We start from the raw sequence: 18,494 nt of genomic DNA, 5'->3' as shown, positions 1-18,494 counted from the left end.
GCCTCCAGATTACACAATCCATTGTTTAACTCCACATAAAACACTGAAAAGTTTTTTTTATTTTTAGTGCATATAGTTTTAAAGAGACAGTTTAGAAAAAGTGTACTAATTTGACTGCTACAATAAAAAAATATTCCATATGAATGAAGAGCTTGGTGACCCGAGTGCGAAAAGCAGAGCTTGGAAACCATGTAATCCAAAGAACGACAAACTAGGTGCCCTCATGCTATAACCATTTCATTATTCTATGCAAAACACCCTTATCTGAAAGAAAGTGATATAACATACAATTACACAGCCAGATTTAAAGTTCTTTAAATCAAGCAGAGTAATAGCATTTCAGAGAGGATCTTTAGTCTTTTTTTATCCAGTGTGTTTTCCCAAAGTAATTCCATGAGGCATGGCTTGGGGGAACAGCTAGTTTTTTTGATATGGCGTTGTACACATAGAAGAGATAGCAGTCATAGAGGTTGCGGCTGCTGTATAACCTTGTGAGGTCAACATTTGTTGCAAAGAAAAAGCCCCTGCAGTAGATGGTGACAAGGTCTGCACGCCATCATAAGATTCCCCATCACTCTCTTCTATTGAGACAATCCCCTGTCGTTTTCCTTTCTGACGGCGGTTGCAAAACCAAACCCGGATAACCTGATGTAAATAAACAATGATGAAAAAGTCAAATTGCAAATCTGCAATGTAAAAATATTACAAGACAAAAACGTGTCTAGCTTTAAAGTAAAATAAGCCATGTAAACAAACCCTTACATCTTTATCCATGTGGAGTTCTCTTGAAAGATGAGTCATTTCTTGACCACCAGGCTTCTGACAAGTCATGAAAAACTTTTCAAGACTAAGCCTTGCAGATGCTTCAATGTTAGTCCTCCTTTTTCTCTTCCGTGTTTGGGCAATAACTTGTTCTTTGCTGATTAACTACCATTAGATAGGAACAAAATGTCAGAGCAGATACCAGAGTATTTAAAAAGAAAATAAAAAAAAATGACCATTTTAGTGTCTACCCATACTAAAATGATCCTTAAAGGGATACTAAACCCAATTTTTCTTTTATGATTGGAATAGAGCATGCAAATTTAGGCAACTTTCTAATTTATTCCTATTCATTTTAATTTGTTCTCTTGGTATCTTTATTTGAAAAGCAAGAATGAAAGATTAGGAGCAGGCCCATTTTAAGTTCAACACCTGGGTAGCACTTGCTGATTGATGGCTAAATGTAGCCATCAATCAAGCGCTATCCAGGGTGATTAACCAAAAATGGTCTGGCTCCTAAGCTTTCATTCTTGCTTTTCTGATGAACTTTACCCTAGGTCGCTCCGGAGGCCCTTTGTCCCAGAGCTCCGCTCTTTTGGGAGATTTGTTGTGCCTTTGATGGACAAGGGTTGGGGAGATTGCCGAGGGGGAGCCCACCCGGGAACCAGGGGTTTTGGACACCCCCACCTCAATAACTTTGCCAGGCTGCCGCTCCGGTTAGTAACGAATCATGTCGCTTTTTGGACTGTGGTATCTGCGGACCGAGGGCTTTCCAACTACACCCTAGAATAGCTACCGCTCCCCCGGGATCACTCTGAAACCATGACCTACGTATTGTGGGGTCTCTATGGAACTATGGCTCCTATGGGGGTGCCAGTCTGTCTGGAGGGGCAGGAATGGCGGGAGATCTGGGGATCAGATAAGGGTCTTATCACACAACAATATGTTAAGATATTGTTTTTGAATAACGTGCAATTCTGGTATAAGCAGCTTCTAAGTACAGGCAACTATTTTTGTCCTTGTATATGTATATTAACCATGCCTCTCAAAGATTCCAAACCCCTTGTGCTATCAGCAACCACCAGACAGCTACCCAACCTGAAAGACTTGCATCTGTGGTGATCACAGACCAGGTAGGACAAGCAAAAGTAGCCCCCTGAGTAATAAACTGGTGATTAAGCCACTAAGTAAGAGATAGGAGGCATGCTGGGATCTAAGAATATCTCCTGGGAGTATAATCCTTGCACCATTGGTGCAGCATACAAAGCTAAAGAGGTCTCATATGAAATAGAGCAAATAGAATTGCATCTGAAGCTGCAATCATGATGCCTAGTACAGAGCCAACAAAGGGAATGAGAGAGATTGAAGGTCCAGACGAGCTGATCAATTTTAAGCATCTCTGGTTTGTTACAGAAAGTCATGGGTCTATCTGGAAACCTAAAAAAAGTGACCTTTGTCTGAGGGATCAAGGAACTTTTGGGTAAATTGATCCTCCAACCATGTCTTTGAAGAAACAATAATAGTTGTTTTTATGTGAGATTCTGCTAAATGAGAAGCTTGAGCTATTACCAAGATATTGTCCTGGTAAAGAAATACTGCAATACTCTGAGCTCTAATAACACATAAAAGGGAACTGAGAACCTTGGTAAATATTTTTGGAGCTGTAGCCAGACCAAAACGGAAGAGCAACAAACTGATCATGCTTTTCCAGAAAAGAAAACCTTATGGGTGAATTGGGATGTGAAGGTAAGCGTCCTGTAACTATTGTCGACAAAGTGACATTGGTGAACAAAAAAAGGCAGAATAGGCCTTTGTTTAGAGTTTTCAGATCTAAAATTGGTCTGAAAGAATTTTGCTTCTTTGGAACAGTGAAGAGTTCTGAATAAAATCCCATCCCCTGTTACTGAAAAGGAACTGGAACAATAACTCCCATATTTTCCAGATCTGAGACAGATTGTATAAAAAGCCTGAGCTTTCATAGAATGATTCGGAACATGGGTGAGAAAGAATCTTCATATGGGAGGTCTTATTCTGAATACAATTCGATATTCCTGAGAAATAATGTTTTGAATCTATGGATTTCGGACAGATTGTAAACAAGCTTTCTGAAAAATCTGCCACCCAATACTGGATTGGGGGCCATACCTTCATGCAGTCTTAGAGACTGGATTAGATTTCTTATTCTGTCTGGATTTGTTACAAATTTTATGCGAGTCTCCAGACTGAGCAAGAGGGTTTTAGGAGAGGAGTCAGTTTTCAGTTCTCTATTCTGACGAAAAGGAACAAAAACAATTGGGGGCTTTAGATTTTCTATCAGACTCTTTGTCCCGAGGAAGAAACTTGAGACCCAAACAATTTAATTTTCTGGAAAGAACGGGATAGTAATCTAGATTTAGACACCATGTCAGCATTCCAGAATTTAAACCATAGAGCTTAACTGGTAAGGATGGCTAGAGCCATGTTTTGTTATGTTAAATTCATAATATCAAATACTTCATCACAAATAAAATTATTTACATTTTGAAGTAAATTCAAAAGATAAGAATATTCAGGGTCAGCGGACAACTGCTGTGCTAGACTCGTTAACCAGAAAGCAGAAGTAGCAGCCTGTCAGCAATAGATATAACTCATCTAAGAATATAGCCAGTATGTAAAAAAAGCCCTTCATAAATAAGATTCAAGTTTTCTATCTAAAGGGTCTTTAAAAGAAGTAATGTCCTCTAGAGCACTGGTTTTCAAACCTTATCTCAGGCCTCCCCAACAGTCCCGGTTTTCTGGATTACCTTGGATGAAAGCAGGTAAAATAACCATGCTTACTAATCAGCTGATTGGTTAACCTGTGCTCTAGTTCAGATATCCTCAATATGTGGCCTGTTAGGGAGGCCTGAGGACAGGTATGAAAACCAGTTGTCTAGAGGAATAGTAGTGCGTTTAGCCAGAGTGGAAATGGCCTCATCAACTTTGGGAACCGTTACCCATAATTCTAAGTTGCAGCAGGTAGAGGATATAATTTTTTTTAATGTCTTAAAGGGATTAAGACACCTGGTTTAAACCATTCCTTGGCAATCATATCAGAAACCACATTAGGTATAGGGAAAATCTCAGAGATTGAATTTAGTATATAAAACTGTTAAAACGATTACAGGGGTTATCAGAAGGTTTAGCTTCTTCAGTCCCTAAGGTGACTTAGGGGTCGATTTATCGTTTCCACTCGTGCCCTCAGGCTCGCCAGAAACAGAAGTTACGAAGCAGAGGTCTAAAGACCGCTGCCCCATAACGTGTCCACTTGCTCTGGGGCCGCGGACAGAAATCAACCCGATCGAATACGATCGGGATGATTGACCCGCCCCTGCTAGCTGCAGGGGGCAGCATTGCACCAGCAGTTCACAAGAACTGCTGGTGCAATGATAAATGCCGACAGTGTATGTTGTCGGCATTTATTGATGGGCGGGGGACATGATACGCTACATCGTATCATGTCCACTTGAACATTAATAAATAGGCCCCTAAGACTTCCTTGAAAAGGAGGAATTATCAGGTTGCTATGTCAGATGAGGGAGCCTCACTGTTAGAGTAATCCTCATTATTGGAAGATACTTCAGTATTTTGTAGGTCAGTACTAAAAATTACTAGTAGAAGGTAAAATCTAAAAAAAACTTTTTTTGCTTATGTAAAGGCAGTAGTGAAGCAAGAGCCTTTATAAAGGGGAGAAAAACATAATTTATGTAAGAACTTACCTGATAAATTAATTTCTTTCATATTGGCAAGAGTCCATGAGCTAGTGACGTATGGGATATACAATCCTACCAGGAGGGGCAACGTTTCCCAAACCTCAAAATGCCTATAAATACACCCCTCACCACACCCACAATTCAGTTTAACGAATAGCCAAGTAGTGGGGTGATAAAGAAAGGAGTAAAAAGCATCAACAAAGGAATTTGGAAATAATTGTGCTTTATACAAAAAAAATCATAACCACCAAAAAAAACAAAATTTATGCTTACCGGATAAATGTATTTCTCTTGTGGTGTATCCAGTCCATGGATTCATCCATTACTTGTGGGGATATTCTCCTTCCCAACAGGAAGCTGCAAGAGGATCACCCACAGCAGAGCTGTCTATATAGCTCCTCCCCTAACTGCCACCTCCAGTCATTCGACCGAAGACAAGCAAGAGAAAGGAGAAACTATAGGGTGCAGTGGTGACTGTAGTTTAAAAATAAAAAACACCTGCCTTAAAATGACAGGGCGGGCCGTGGACTGGATACACCACAAGAGAAAAATTTATCAGGTAAGCATAAATTTTGTTTTCTCTTGTAAGGTGTATCCAGTCCACGGATTCATCCATTACTTGTGGGATACCAATACCAAAGCTATAGGACACGGATGAAGGGAGGGACAAGGCAGGCGCTTAAACAGAAGGCACCACTGCCTGTAAGACCTTTCTCCCAAAAATAGCCTCCGAAGAAGCAAAAGTATCGAATTTGTAGAATTTAGAAAAAGTATGAAGCGAAGACCAAGTCGCCGCCTTACAAATCTGTTCAACAGAAGCCTCATTTTTAAAAGCCCATGTGGAAGCCACCGCTCTAGTGGAATGAGCTGTAATTCTTTCAGGAGGCTGCTGGCCAGCAGTCTCATAAGCTAAGCAGATTATACTTCTTAACCAAAAAGAAAGAGAAGTTACTGAAGCCTTTCCTCTGTCCAGAGTAGACAACAAACAATGCAGATGTTTGACGAAAATCCTTAGTAGCTTGTAAATAAAACTTTAAGGCACGAACCACGTCGAGATTGTGTAATAGACGTTCTTTCTTTGAAGAAGGATTAGGACACAGTGACGGAACAACAATCTCCTGATTGATATTCTTATTAGATACCACCTTAGGAAGAAACCCAGGTTTGGTACGCAAAACTACCTTATCTGCATGGAAGATTAGATAAGGGGAATCACACTGCAAGGCAGATAACTCAAACTCTTCGAGCCGAAGAGATAGCTACCAAAAACAGAACTTTCCAAGATAAAAGCTTGATATCTATGGAATGCAGAGGTTCAAACGGAACCCCTTGAAGAACTTTAAGAACTAAATTTAAACTCCATGGTGGAGCAACAGGTTTAAACACAGGCTTGATTCTAACTAAAGCCTGACAAAACGCCTGAACGTCTGGAACATCCGCCAGACGCTTGTGCAAAAGAATAGACAGAGCAGAAATCTGTCCCTTTAAGGAACTAGCTGACAATCCCTTCTCCAATCCTTCTTGGAGAAAAGATAATATCCTGGGAATCCTGACTTTACTCCATGAGTAACCCTTGGATTCACACCAATGAAGATATTTACACCATATCTTAAAATAGATTTTCCTGGTGACAGGCTTTCGTGCCTGAATTAAGGTATCAATGACCAACTCAGAGAAACCAAGTTTTGATAAAATCAAGCGTTCAATCTCCAAGCAGTCAGACGCAGAGAAATTAGATTTGGATGGTTGAAAGGACCCTGAAGTAGAAGGTCCTGCCTCAGCGGTAGAGTCCATGGTGGAAGGGATGACATATCCACCAGATCTGCATACCAAGTCCTGCGTGGCCACGCAGGTGCTATCAAAATCACCGAAGCTCTCTCCTGCTTGATCTTGGCAATCAGACGAGGGAGCAGAGGAAACGGTGGAAACACATAAGCCAGGTTGAAGGACCAAGGCGCTGCGAGAGCATCTATCAGCGCTGCCTTGGGATCCCTGGATCCATAACAAGGAAGCTTGGCGTTCTGACGAGACGCCATGAGATCCAGTTCTGGTTTGCCCCAAAGTTGAATCAACTGTGCAAACACCTCCGGATGGAGTTCCCACTCCCCCGGATGAAAAGTCTGTCGACTAAGAAAATCCACCTCCCAGTTCTCTACTCCTGGGATATGGATAGCTGATAGATGGCAAGAATGAACCTCTGCCCATAGAATTATTTTTGAAACCTCCAACATTGCTAGGGAACTCCTTGCTCCCCCTTGATGGTTGATGTAGGCTACAGTCGTGATATTGTCCGACTGAAATCTGATGAACCTGACCGCAGCAAGCTGAGGCCAAGCCTGAAGAGCATTGAATATCGCTCTTAGTTCCAGAATGTTTATCAGAAGGAGTGCCTCCTCCTGAGTCCACGAGCCCTGAGCCTTCAGGGAGTTCCAGACTGCACCCCAGCCCAGAAGGCTGGCATCTGTCGTTACTATTGTCCAATCTGGCCTGCGGAAGGTCATACCCTTGGACAGATGGACCCGAGATAGCCACCAGAGAAGAGAATCCCTGGTCTCTTGATCCAGATTTAGCAGAGGGGACAAATCTGTGTAATCCCCATTCCACTGACTGAGCATGCAAAGTTGCAGCGGTCTGAGATGTAGACGGGCAAACGGCACTATGTCCATTGCCAATACCATTAAGCCGATTACTTCCATACACTGAGCCACTGAAGGGCGAGAAGTAGAATAAAGAACACGGCAGGAATTTAGAAGTTTTAACAACCTGGCCTCTGTCAGGTAAATCTTCATTTCTACAGAATCTATCAGAGTTCCTAGGAAGGAAACTCTTGCGAGAGGGGATAGAGAACTCTTTTCTTCATTCACTTTCCACCCATGAGAGCTCAGGAATGCCAGCACAATGTCCGTATGGGACCTGGTGATTTGAAAATTCGACGCCTGTATCAGAATGTCGTCTAGGTAAGGGGCTACTGCTATACCACGCGGCCTTAGGACCGCTAGGAGTGACCCTAGAACCTTCGTAAAGATTCTTGGTGCCGTGCCTGTCTAGGAAGGCGAACCTGAGAAACCGATGATCTCTGTGTATTGGAATGTGAAGATAAGCATCCTTTAAGTCCACGGTAGTCATATATTGACCCTCCTGGATCATAGGTAGGATGGTTAGAATAGTCTCCATCGTGAAGGATGGGACCCTGAGAAATTTGTTTAGGATCTTGAGATCTAAGATTGGTCTGAAGGTTCCCTCTTTTTTGGGAACTACAGATTTGAATAGAAGCCTTGCCCCTGTTCCTCCTTTGGAACGGGGTGGATCACTCCCATAACTAGGAGGTCTTGAACACAATGTAAGAATGCCTCTCTCTTTATCTGTTTTGCAGATAATTGTGAGAAATGAAATCTCCCTTTTGGGGAAGAAGCTTTGAAGTCCAAAAGATATCCCTGGGACACAATTTCCAACGCCCAGGGATCCTGGACATCTCTTGCCCAAGCCTGGGCGAAGAGAGAAAGTCTGCCCCCTACTAGATCCGTTTCCGGATCGGGGGCTGATCTTTCATGCTGTCTTAGAGGCAGCAGCAGGTTTTTTGGCCTGCTTTCCTTTGTTCCAAGTCTGGTTAGGTCTCCAGACCTGCTTGGAATGGGCAAAATTTCCCTCTTGTTTTGTATTAGAGGAAGTTGAAGCTGCGCCACTCTTGAAATTTCGTAAGGAAGAAAATTAGGCTGTTTGGTCCTTAATTTGTTGGACCTATCTTGAGGAAGGGCGTGCCCTTTTCCTCCAGTAATATCAGAAATGATCTCCTTCAGTCCAGGCCCGAATAGGGTCTGCCCCTTGAAGGGAATATTGAGAAGCTTCGACTTTGAAGTAACGTCAGCTGACCAGGATTTAAGCCATAGCGCCCTACGCGCCTGAATAGCAAAACCTGAGTTTTTAGCCGTTAGCTTGGTTAAATGAACAACGGCATCAGAAACAAATGAATTGGCTAGCTTAAGAGCTTTAAGCTTGTCAAGGATATCATCCAATGGGGTTTCTACCTGTAGAGCCTCTTCTAGAGACTCAAACCAGAAGGCCGCAGCAGCAGTGACAGGGGCAATGCATGCAAGGGGCTGGAGAATAAAACCTTGTTAAATAAAAAATTTCTTAAGGTAACCCTCTAATTTTTTTGTCCATTGGATCTAGAAAAGCACAACTGTCCTCGACAGGGATAGTTGTACGCTTCGCTAGGGTAGAGACTGCTCCCTCCACCTTAGGGACCGTTTGCCACAAGTCCGTGTAGTGGCATCTATAGGAAACATCTTTTTAAAAACAGGAGGGGGAGAGAACGGTACACCTGGTCTATCCCATTCCTTAGTAATAATTTCTGAAAACCTCTTAGGGATTGGAAAAACATCAGTGTAAACAGGCACTGCATAGTATTTATCCAATTTACACAATTTCTCTGGGACTACAATGGCGTCACCGTCATCCAGAGTTGCTAAAACCTCCCTGAGCAACATGCGGAGGTGTTCAAGCTTAAATTTAAATGTAGACATATCAGAATCAGGTTGAAGTGTCTTCCCTGAGTCAGAAAAATCACCCACAGATAGAAGCTCTCCTTCTGCACATTGTGAGGGTATATCAGACATAGCTACTAAAGCATCAGAGAGCTCTGTATTTGTTCTAGCCCCAGAGCTGTCTCGCTTTCCTTGTAACCCTGGCAGTTTGGACAATACTTCAGTAAGAGTACGATTCATAACTGCCGCCATGTCTTGTAAAGTATACGCAATGGGCGCGCTAGATGTACTTGGCGTCCCTTTAGCGGGAGTTATAGGCTCTGACACGTGGGGAGAGTTAGTCGGCATAATTTCCCCCTTGTCAATTTCCTCTGGTGATAAATCTTTTAAAGCCAGAATATGGTCTTTATAACTTATAGTAAGATCAGTACATTTGGTACACATTCTAAGAGGGGGTTCCACAATGGCTTCTAAACATAATGAACAAGGAGTTTCCTCTATGTCAGACATGTTTAACAGACTAGTAATGAGACCAGCAAGCTTGGAAAACACTTTAATTAATGTGAAAAAGCAGATTATAAAAAACGGTACTGTGCCTTTAAGGGGAAAAAACAAACACAAAAACTGCAAAACAGTGAAAAAAGCAGTTCACTTTATGAAATTTTTACAGTGTGTATAACAGACTAAAATATCATTGCACCCACTTGCAAATGAATGATTAACTCAGGCTCAAAAACGAAGCAAAAAAACTGTAAAACCGTTATAACAGTCACAAGCAAACTGCCACAGCTCTACTGTGGCTCCTACTTTCCCATAAAACGACTTTTGTAGGCACAAAAACCCTTTACCCTTTATGTCAGGGGACTCCTTCAGGGAAGCTGGATGTCTCAGAATGTCTCAGAATGTAAAAACAACTGCGGCATTAGAGCGCGAAAATATGCCCCTCCCACCATGCACTCAAAGTGAAAGGGCCATAAATAACTACTCCTAGGAGAAATCTAGTCAGCCATATGGAAAACTAGGCCCCAAATAAAGATTTATCACCTCAATAAAAAAACGTTCTTTATATATATGCAAACGTTTTACATACTAAGCCATAATAGAAAGTAATATGAAAATTACCCTTTACTGCAAGCATGATGCCAGTCGTTTATTAAATCACTGCAATCAGGCTTACCTTAAATATATCAGGCACTGTCAGCATTTTCTAGTTCTTATCCTCTAGAAAAAAATATACTGAACATACCTCAGGGCAGTTAATTCTGCAGGCCGTTCCCCCAGCTGAAGTTTCCCCATATTCTTCAGTTATGTGTGAGAACAGCAGTGGACCTTAGTTACAACCTGCTAAGATCATCAAAAACCTCAGGCAAAACTCTTCTTCTAATTTCTGCCTGAGGTAAAAAAACAGTACAACGCCAGTACCGTTTAAAAAACATAATTTATGCTTACCTGATAAATTCCTTTCTCCTGTAGTGTAGTCAGTCCACGGGTCATCCATTACTTATGGGATTATATCTCCTCCCTAACAGGAAGTGCAAGAGGATCACCCAAGCAGAGCTGCTATATAGCTCCTCCCCTCTACGTCATACCCAGTCATTCGACCGAAACCAAACGAGAAAGGAGAAACTATAGGGTGCAGTGGTGACTGGAGTTTAATTTAAAATTTAGACCTGCCGTAAAAACAGGGCGGGCCGTGGACTGACTACACTACAGGAGAAAGGAATTTATCAGGTAAGCATAAATTATGTTTTCTCCTGTTAAGTGTAGTCAGTCCACGGGTCATCCATTACTTATGGGATACCAATACCAAAGCTAAAAGTACACGGACGACGGGAGGGACAGGCAGGACCTTTACACGGAAGGAACCACTGCCTGAAGAACCTTTCTCCCAAAAACAGCCTCCGAAGAAGCAAAAGTGTCAAATTTGTAAAATTTTGAAAAGGTGTGAAGTGAAGACCAAGTTGCAGCCTTGCAAATCTGTTCAACAGAGGCCTCATTTTTAAAGGCCCAAGTGGAAGCCACAGCTCTGGTAGAATGAGCTGTAATTCTTTCAGGAGGCTGCTGTCCAGCAGTCTCATAGGCTAAACGTATTATGTTACGAAGCCAGAAGGAGAGAGAGGTAGCCGAAGCCTTTTGACCTCTCCTCTGTCCAGAATAAACGACAAACAGGGAAGAAGTTTGTCGAAAATCTTTAGTTGCCTGCAAATAAAATTTCAAGGCACGGACGACGTCCAGATTGTGCAGAAGTCGTTCCTTCTTTGAAGAAGGGTTAGGGCACAATGATGGAACAACAATCTCTTGATTGATATTCCTGTTAGTGACTACCTTAGGTAAGAACCCAGGTTTAGTACGCAGAACTACCTTGTCTGAATGAAAAATCAGATAAGGAGAATCACAATGTAAGGCCGATAACTCAGAGACTCTTTGAGCCGAGGAAATAGCCATTAAAAACAGAACTTTCCAAGATAACAGCTTGATATCAATGGAATGAAGGGGTTCAAACGGAACACCCTGTAAGACATTAAGAACTAAGTTTAAGCTCCATGGCGGAGCAACAGTTTTAAACACAGGCTTAATCCTGGCCAAAGCCTGACAAAAAGCCTGAACGTCTGGAACTTCTGACAGACGTTTGTGTAAAAGGATGGACAGAGCTGAGATCTGTCCCTTTAACGAACTAGCAGATAAACCCTTTTCTAAACCTTCTTGTAGAAAAGACAATATCCTAGGAATCCTAACCTTACTCCATGAGTAACTCTTGGATTCGCACCAATGCAAGTATTTACGCCATATTTTATGGTAAATCTTCCTGGTAACAGGTTTCCTAGCCTGTATTAAGGTATCAATCACTGACTCCGAGAATCCACGCTTTGATAGAATCAAGCGTTCAATCTCCATGCAGTCAGCCTCAGAGAAATTAGATTTGGATGTTTGAAAGGACCCTGAACCAGAAGGTCCTGTCTCAGAGGCAGAGACCATGGTGGACAGGACGACATGTCCACTAGATCTGCATACCAGGTCCTGCGTGGCCACGCAGGCGCTATTAGAATCACCGATGCTCTCTCCTGTTTGATCCTGGCAATCAATCGAGGAAGCATCGGGAAGGGTGGAAACACATAAGCCATGTTGAAGACCCAAGGTGCTGTCAGAGCATCTATCAGAACCGCTCCCGGGTCCCTGGACCTGGATCCGTAACAAAGAAGCTTGGCGTTCTGGCGAGACGCCATGAGATCCAGATCTGGTTTGCCCCAACGCCGAAGCAGTTGGGCAAATACCTCCGGATGAAGTTCCCACTCCCCCGGATGAAAAGTCTGGCGACTTAGGAAATCCGCCTCCCAGTTCTCCACGCCTGGGATGTGGATCGCTGACAGGTGGCAAGAGTGAGACTCTGCCCAGCGAATTATCTTTGAGACTTCCATCATCGCTAGGGAACTCCTTGTCCGTCCCTGATGGTTGATGTAAGCCACAGTCGTGATGTTGTCCGACTGAAACCTGATGAACCTCAGAGTTGTTAACTGAGGCCAAGCCAGAAGGGCATTGAGAACTGCTCTTAATTCCAGAATGTTTATTGGAAGGAGTCTCTCCTCCCGAGTCCATAATCCCTGAGCCTTCAGGGAATTCCAGACAGCGCCCCAACCTAGCAGGCTGGCGTCTGTTGTTACAATCGTCCAATCTGGCCTGCTGAAGGGCATCCCCCTGGGCAGTTGTGGTCGAGAGAGCCACCATAGAAGAGACTCTCTGGTCTCTTGATCCAGATTCAGCATAGGGGACAAATCTGAGTAATCCCCATTCCACTGACTTAGCATGCACAATTGTAGTGGTCTGAGATGCAGGCGTGCAAAAGGTACTATGTCCATTGCCGCTACCATTAAGCCGATTACCTCCATGCATTGAGCCACTGACGGGTGTTGAATGGAATGAAGGACACGGCAAGCATTTAGAAGTTTTGTTAACCTGTCCTCTGTCAGGTAAATTTTCATTTCTACAGAATCTATAAGAGTCCCCAAGAAGGGAACTCTTGTGAGTGGCAATAGAGAACTCTTTTCTACGTTCACCTTCCACCCATGCGACCTTAGAAATGCCAGAACTAACTCTGTATGAGACTTGGCAGTCTGGAAACTTGACGCTTGTATCAGAATGTCGTCTAGGTACGGAGCTACCGAAATTCCTCGCGGTCTTAGTACCGCCAGAAGAGAGCCCAGAACCTTTGTAAAGATTCTTGGAGCTGTAGCTAACCCGAAGGGAAGAGCTACAAACTGGTAATGCCTGTTTAGGAAGGCAAACCTTAGGTACCGATAATGATCCTTGTGAATCGGTATGTGAAGGTAGGCATCCTTTAAATCCACTGTGGTCATGTACTGACCCTTTTGGATCGTAGGTAAGATTGTCCGAATAGTTTCCATTTTGAACGATGGAACTCTTAGGAATTTGTTTAGGATTTTTAAGTCCAAGATTGGTCTGAAGGTTCCCTCTTTTTTGGGAACCACAAACAGATTTGAGTAAAACCCTTGTCCGTGTTCCGACCGCGGAACTGGGTGGATCACTCCCATTAGTAAAAGGTCTTGTACACAGCGTAGAAACGCCTCTTTCTTTATCTGGTTTGCTGACAACCTTGAAAGATGAAATCTCCCTTTTGGAGGAGAAGCTTTGAAGTCCAGAAGATATCCCTGAGATATGATCTCTAACGCCCAGGGATCCTGGACATCTCTTGCCCAAGCCTGGGCGAAGAGAGAAAGTCTGCCCCCCACTAGATCCGTTTCCGGATCGGGGGCCCTCACTGCATGCTGTCTTATGGGCAGCAGCAGGTTTCCTGGCCTGCTTGCCCTTGTTCCAGGACTGGTTAGGTTTCCAGCCCTGTCTGAAGCGAGCAACAGTTCCTTCCTGTTTTGGAGCGGAGGAAGTTGATGCTGCTCCTGCCTTGAAGTTACGAAAGGCACGAAAATTAGACTGTCTAGCCCTTGGTTTGGCTCTGTCTTGAGGCAGGGCATGGCCCTTACCTCCAGTAATGTCAGCGATAATTTCTTTCAAACCGGGCCCGAATAATGTCTGCCCTTTGAAAGGTATGTTAAGCAATTTAGATTTAGAAGTCACATCGGCTGACCAGGATTTAAGCCACAGCGCTCTGCGCGCTTGAATGGCGAATCCGGAGTTCTTAGCCGTAAGTTTAGTTAAATGTACTACGGCATCAGAAATAAATGAATTAGCTAGCTTAAGGACTCTAAGCTTGTCTATAATCTCATCCAATGTAGCTGAGCTAATGGTCTCTTCCAGAGACTCAAACCAGAATGCCGCCGCAGCCGTGACAGGCGCAATGCATGCAAGGGGTTGTAATATAAAACCTTGTTGAACAAACATTTTCTTAAGGTAACCCTCTAACTTTTTATCCATTGGATCTGAAAAAGCACAGCTATCCTCCACCGGGATAGTGGTACGCTTAGCTAGAGTAGAAACTGCTCCCTCCACCTTAGGGACCGTCTGCCATAAGTCCCGTGTGGTGGCGTCTATTGGAAACATCTTTCTAAATATAGGAGGGGGTGAAAAAGGCACACCGGGTCTATCCCACTCCTTGGTAACAATTTCTGTAAGCCTTTTAGGTATAGGAAAAACGTCAGTACACGTCGGTACCGCAAAATATTTATCCAGCCTATATATTTTCTCTGGAATTGCAACCGTGTTACAATCATTCAGAGCCGCTAATACCTCCCCTAGTAATACACGGAGGTTCTCAAGCTTAAATTTAAAATTTGAAAAGTCTGAGTCCAGTTTACTTGGATCAGATCCGTCACCCACAGAATGAAGCTCTCCGTCCTCATGTTCTGCAAATTGTGACGCAGTATCAGACATGGCTCTATTATTATCAGCGCACTCTGTTCTCACCCCAGAGTGGTCGCGTTTACCTCTTAATTCTGGCAATTTAGATAGTACTTCAGTCATAACATTAGCCATGTCTTGCAAAGTTATTTGTATGGGCCGTCCTGATGTACTTGGCGCCACAATATCACGCATCTCCTGAGCGGGAGACGAAGGTACTGACACGTGAGGAGAGTTAGTCGGCATAACTTCCCCCTCGTTGTCTGGTGAAATTTTCTTTACATGTACAGATTGGCTTTTATTTAAAGTAGCATCAATGCAATTAGTACACAATTTTCTATTGGGCTCCACATTGGCCTTTAAACATATTGCACAAAGAGATTCCTCTGTGTCAGACATGTTTAAACAAACTAGCAATGAAACTAGCAAGCTTGGAAAATACTTTTCAAATAAATTTACAAGCAATATAAAAAAACGTTACTGTGCCTTTAAGAAGCACAAAAAAACTCAGTTGAAATAACAATGAACCAAAATAGTTATAGCAACCAAATTTTCACAGTAAATGCCTTAAGTAAGCAAAGGATTGCACCCACCAGCAAATGGATGATTAACCCCTTAGTACCCAAAAACGGATAACAATTTAATATAAACGTTTTTATCACAGTCAAAAGCACAGTCTCACAGGTCTGCTGTGAGTGATTACCTCCCTCAAAACTAGTTTTGGAGACCCCTGGGCTCTGTAGAGACGTCCTGGATCATGGAGAAGGAATAGGAAGACTGTGACTGAATTTTTACTGCGCAATAAAGCGCCAAAATAGGCCCCTCCCACTCATGTTACAACAGTGGGGAAGCTCAGTAAACTGATTTTATTCATAAACAAACGACAGCCATGTGGAAAATAATGCCCAAAAAGTTTTATCACCAAGTACCTCAGAGAAAAACGATTAACATGCCAGTAAACGTTTAAAAATAAAAATATTAAATGTTATTAATTAGCCTGCTGCTAGTCGCTTTCACTGCAGTGGAGGCTCAAATATAAGTTAAATGTATACAGTATTTTCTTAGTGAAGTTCCATTCCCCAGAAATACCTCAGTGTAAACATACATACATATCAGCCTGATACCAGTCGCTACTACTGCATTTAAGGCTGCACTTACATTACATGGGTATTAGCAGTATTTTCTCAGTCAATTCCATTCCTTAGAAAATAATATACTGCAACATACCTCCTTGCAGGTGAACCCTGCCCGCTGTCCCCTGTTCTGAAGTTACCTCACTCCTCAGAAGGCCGAGAACAGCAAATGGATCTTAGTTACGTCCGCTAAGATCATACACAAACTCAGGTAGATTCTTCCTCTAATACTGCCTGAGAAAAAACAACACACTCCGGTGCTGTTTAAAATAAACTTTTGATTGAAGAAATAAAAACTAAGTTTAACAACCACAGTCCTCTCACACGTCCTATCTATTAGTTAGGTGCAAGAGAATGACTGGGTATGACGTAGAGGGGAGGAGCTATATAGCAGCTCTGCTTGGGTGAACCTCTTGCACTTCCTGTTAGGGAGGAGATATAATCCCATAAGTAATGGATGACCCGTGGACTGACTACACTTAACTTTTGATTGAAGATAAACTACACTAATTCACCACATCTCTCTTGATACTTCCCTTGTCGAGAGCTGCAAGAGAATGACTGGAGGTGGCAGTTAGGGGAGGAGCTATATAGACAGCTCTGCTGTGGGTGATCCTCTTGCAGCTTCCTGTTGGGAAGGAGAATATCCCCACAAGTAATGGATGAATCCGTGGACTGGATACACCTTACAAGAGAAAAGGGTGGGCCTCATGGACTCTTGCCAATATGAAAGAAATTAATTTATCAGGTAAGTTCTTACATAAATTATGTTTTCTTTCATGTAATTGGCAAGAGTCCATGAGCTAGTGACGTATGGGATATCAAATACCCAAGATATGGAACTCCACGCAAGAGTCACTAGAGAGGGAGGGATCAAATACAGCCATTTTCCGCTGAAAAAATAATCCACAAACCAAATTATAGGTTTATTCTTTAATGAAAAGAAAAACTTGAAACATCAGCAGAATAATCAAACAGACAGCTGCCTGAAGAACTTTTCTACCAAAAACTGCTTCTGAAGAAGCAAATACATCGAAACGGTAGAATTTAGTAAATGTATGCAAAGACGACCAAGTAAGCATAAATTGTGTTTTCTCTTGTAAGGTGTATCCAGTCCATGGATCATCCATTACTTGTGGGATACCAATACCAAAGCTAAAGTACACGGATGAAGGGAGGGACAAGGCAGGTACTTAAACGGAAGGTACCACTGCCTGTAAAACCTCTCTCCCAAAAATAGCCTCTGAAGAAGCAAAAGTATCAAATTTGTAGAATTTTGAAAAAGTATGAAGCGAAGACCAAGTCGCCGCCTTACAAATCTGTTCAACAGAAGCCTCATTTTTAAAGGCCCAAGTGGAAGCCACAGCTCTAGTAGAATGAGCTGTAATCCTTTCAGGAGGCTGCTGTCCAGCAGTCTCATAGGCTAAGCGTATTATGCTTCTTAGCCAAAAAGAAAGAGAGGTTGCCGAAGCCTTTTGATCTCTCCTCTGTCCAGAGTAGACAACAAACAAAGAAGATGTTTGACGAAAATCTTTAGTAGCTTGTAAGTAAAACTTTAAAGCACGAACCACGTCCAGATTGTGTAATAGACGTTCCTTCTTTGAAGAAGGATTAGGACACAAGGATGGAACAACAATCTCTTGATTGATATTCTTGTTAGATACCACCTTAGGTAAAAACCCAGGTTTGGTACGCAGGACTACCTTATCAGAATGAAATATCAGATAAGGAGAATCACATTGTAAGGCAGATAACTCAGACACTCTACGAGCCGAGGAAATAGCTACCAAAAAGAGGACTTTCCAAGATAAAAGCTTTATATCTATGGAATGAAGAGGTTCAAACGGAACTCCTTGAAGAACCTTAAGAACCAAATTTAAGCTCCATGGTGGAGCAACAGGTTTGAACACAGGCTTGATTCTGACTAAAGCCTGACAAAATGCCTGAACGTCTGGAACATCTGCCAGACGCTTGTGCAAAAGAATAGACAGAGCAGAAATCTGTCCCTTTAAGGAACTAGCTGACAAACCTTTTTCCAAGCCTTCTTGGAGAAAAAATATCCTGGGAATCCTGACCTTACTCCATGAGTAACCCTTGGATTCGCACCAATAAAGATATTTACGCCATATCTTATGGTAAATTTTCCTAGTGACAGGCTTTCGTGCCTGTATTAAGGTATCAATGACTGACTCGGAGAAGCCACGCTTTGATAGAATCAAGCGTTCAATCTCTATGCAGTCAGTCTCAGAGAAATTAGATTTGGATGGAGGAAAGGACCCTGAAGTAGAAGGTCCTGTCTCAGAGGCAGAGTCCATGGTGGCAATGACGACATGTCCACTAGATCTGCATACCAGGTCCTGCGTGGCCACGCAGGCACTATTAAAATCACAGATGCTCTCTCCTGCTTGATTTTGGCAATCAGACGAGGGAGCAGAGGAAACGGTGGAAACACATAAGCCAGGTTGAAAGGCCAGGGCGCTGCTAGAGCGTCTATCAGCGTCGCCCTGCGGTCCCTGGACCTGGAACCGCAACAAGGAAGCTTGGCGTTCTGTCGAGACGCCATGAGATCCAGTTCT

The 18,494-nt window shown here is 42.9% G+C and overlaps 1 protein-coding gene across 1 annotated transcript in view; it reads right to left on the bottom strand.

Moving 5' to 3' along the window:
- Positions 1–417: 417 nt before the first annotated feature.
- The window catches only part of LOC128642662 (POU domain, class 5, transcription factor 1.1-like), a 137,574-nt gene continuing 119,497 nt past the window's right edge, over positions 418–18,494 (bottom strand). Inside the window, exons 2-3 of the mRNA XM_053695445.1 lie at positions 763–927; positions 418–645 (exon numbers count right to left, since the gene is read on the bottom strand). Coding sequence (XP_053551420.1) covers positions 418–645; positions 763–927 — 393 coding nt within the window. The remainder of the gene's footprint in view (positions 646–762; positions 928–18,494) is intronic.

Source organism: Bombina bombina, chromosome 12 (assembly GCF_027579735.1).
Source record: "Bombina bombina isolate aBomBom1 chromosome 12, aBomBom1.pri, whole genome shotgun sequence".
Lineage (NCBI taxonomy): Eukaryota > Metazoa > Chordata > Amphibia > Anura > Bombinatoridae > Bombina > Bombina bombina.
The sequence above is the reverse complement of the archived record's forward strand: the minus strand, read 5'-3'. Positions and strand labels throughout refer to the sequence as shown.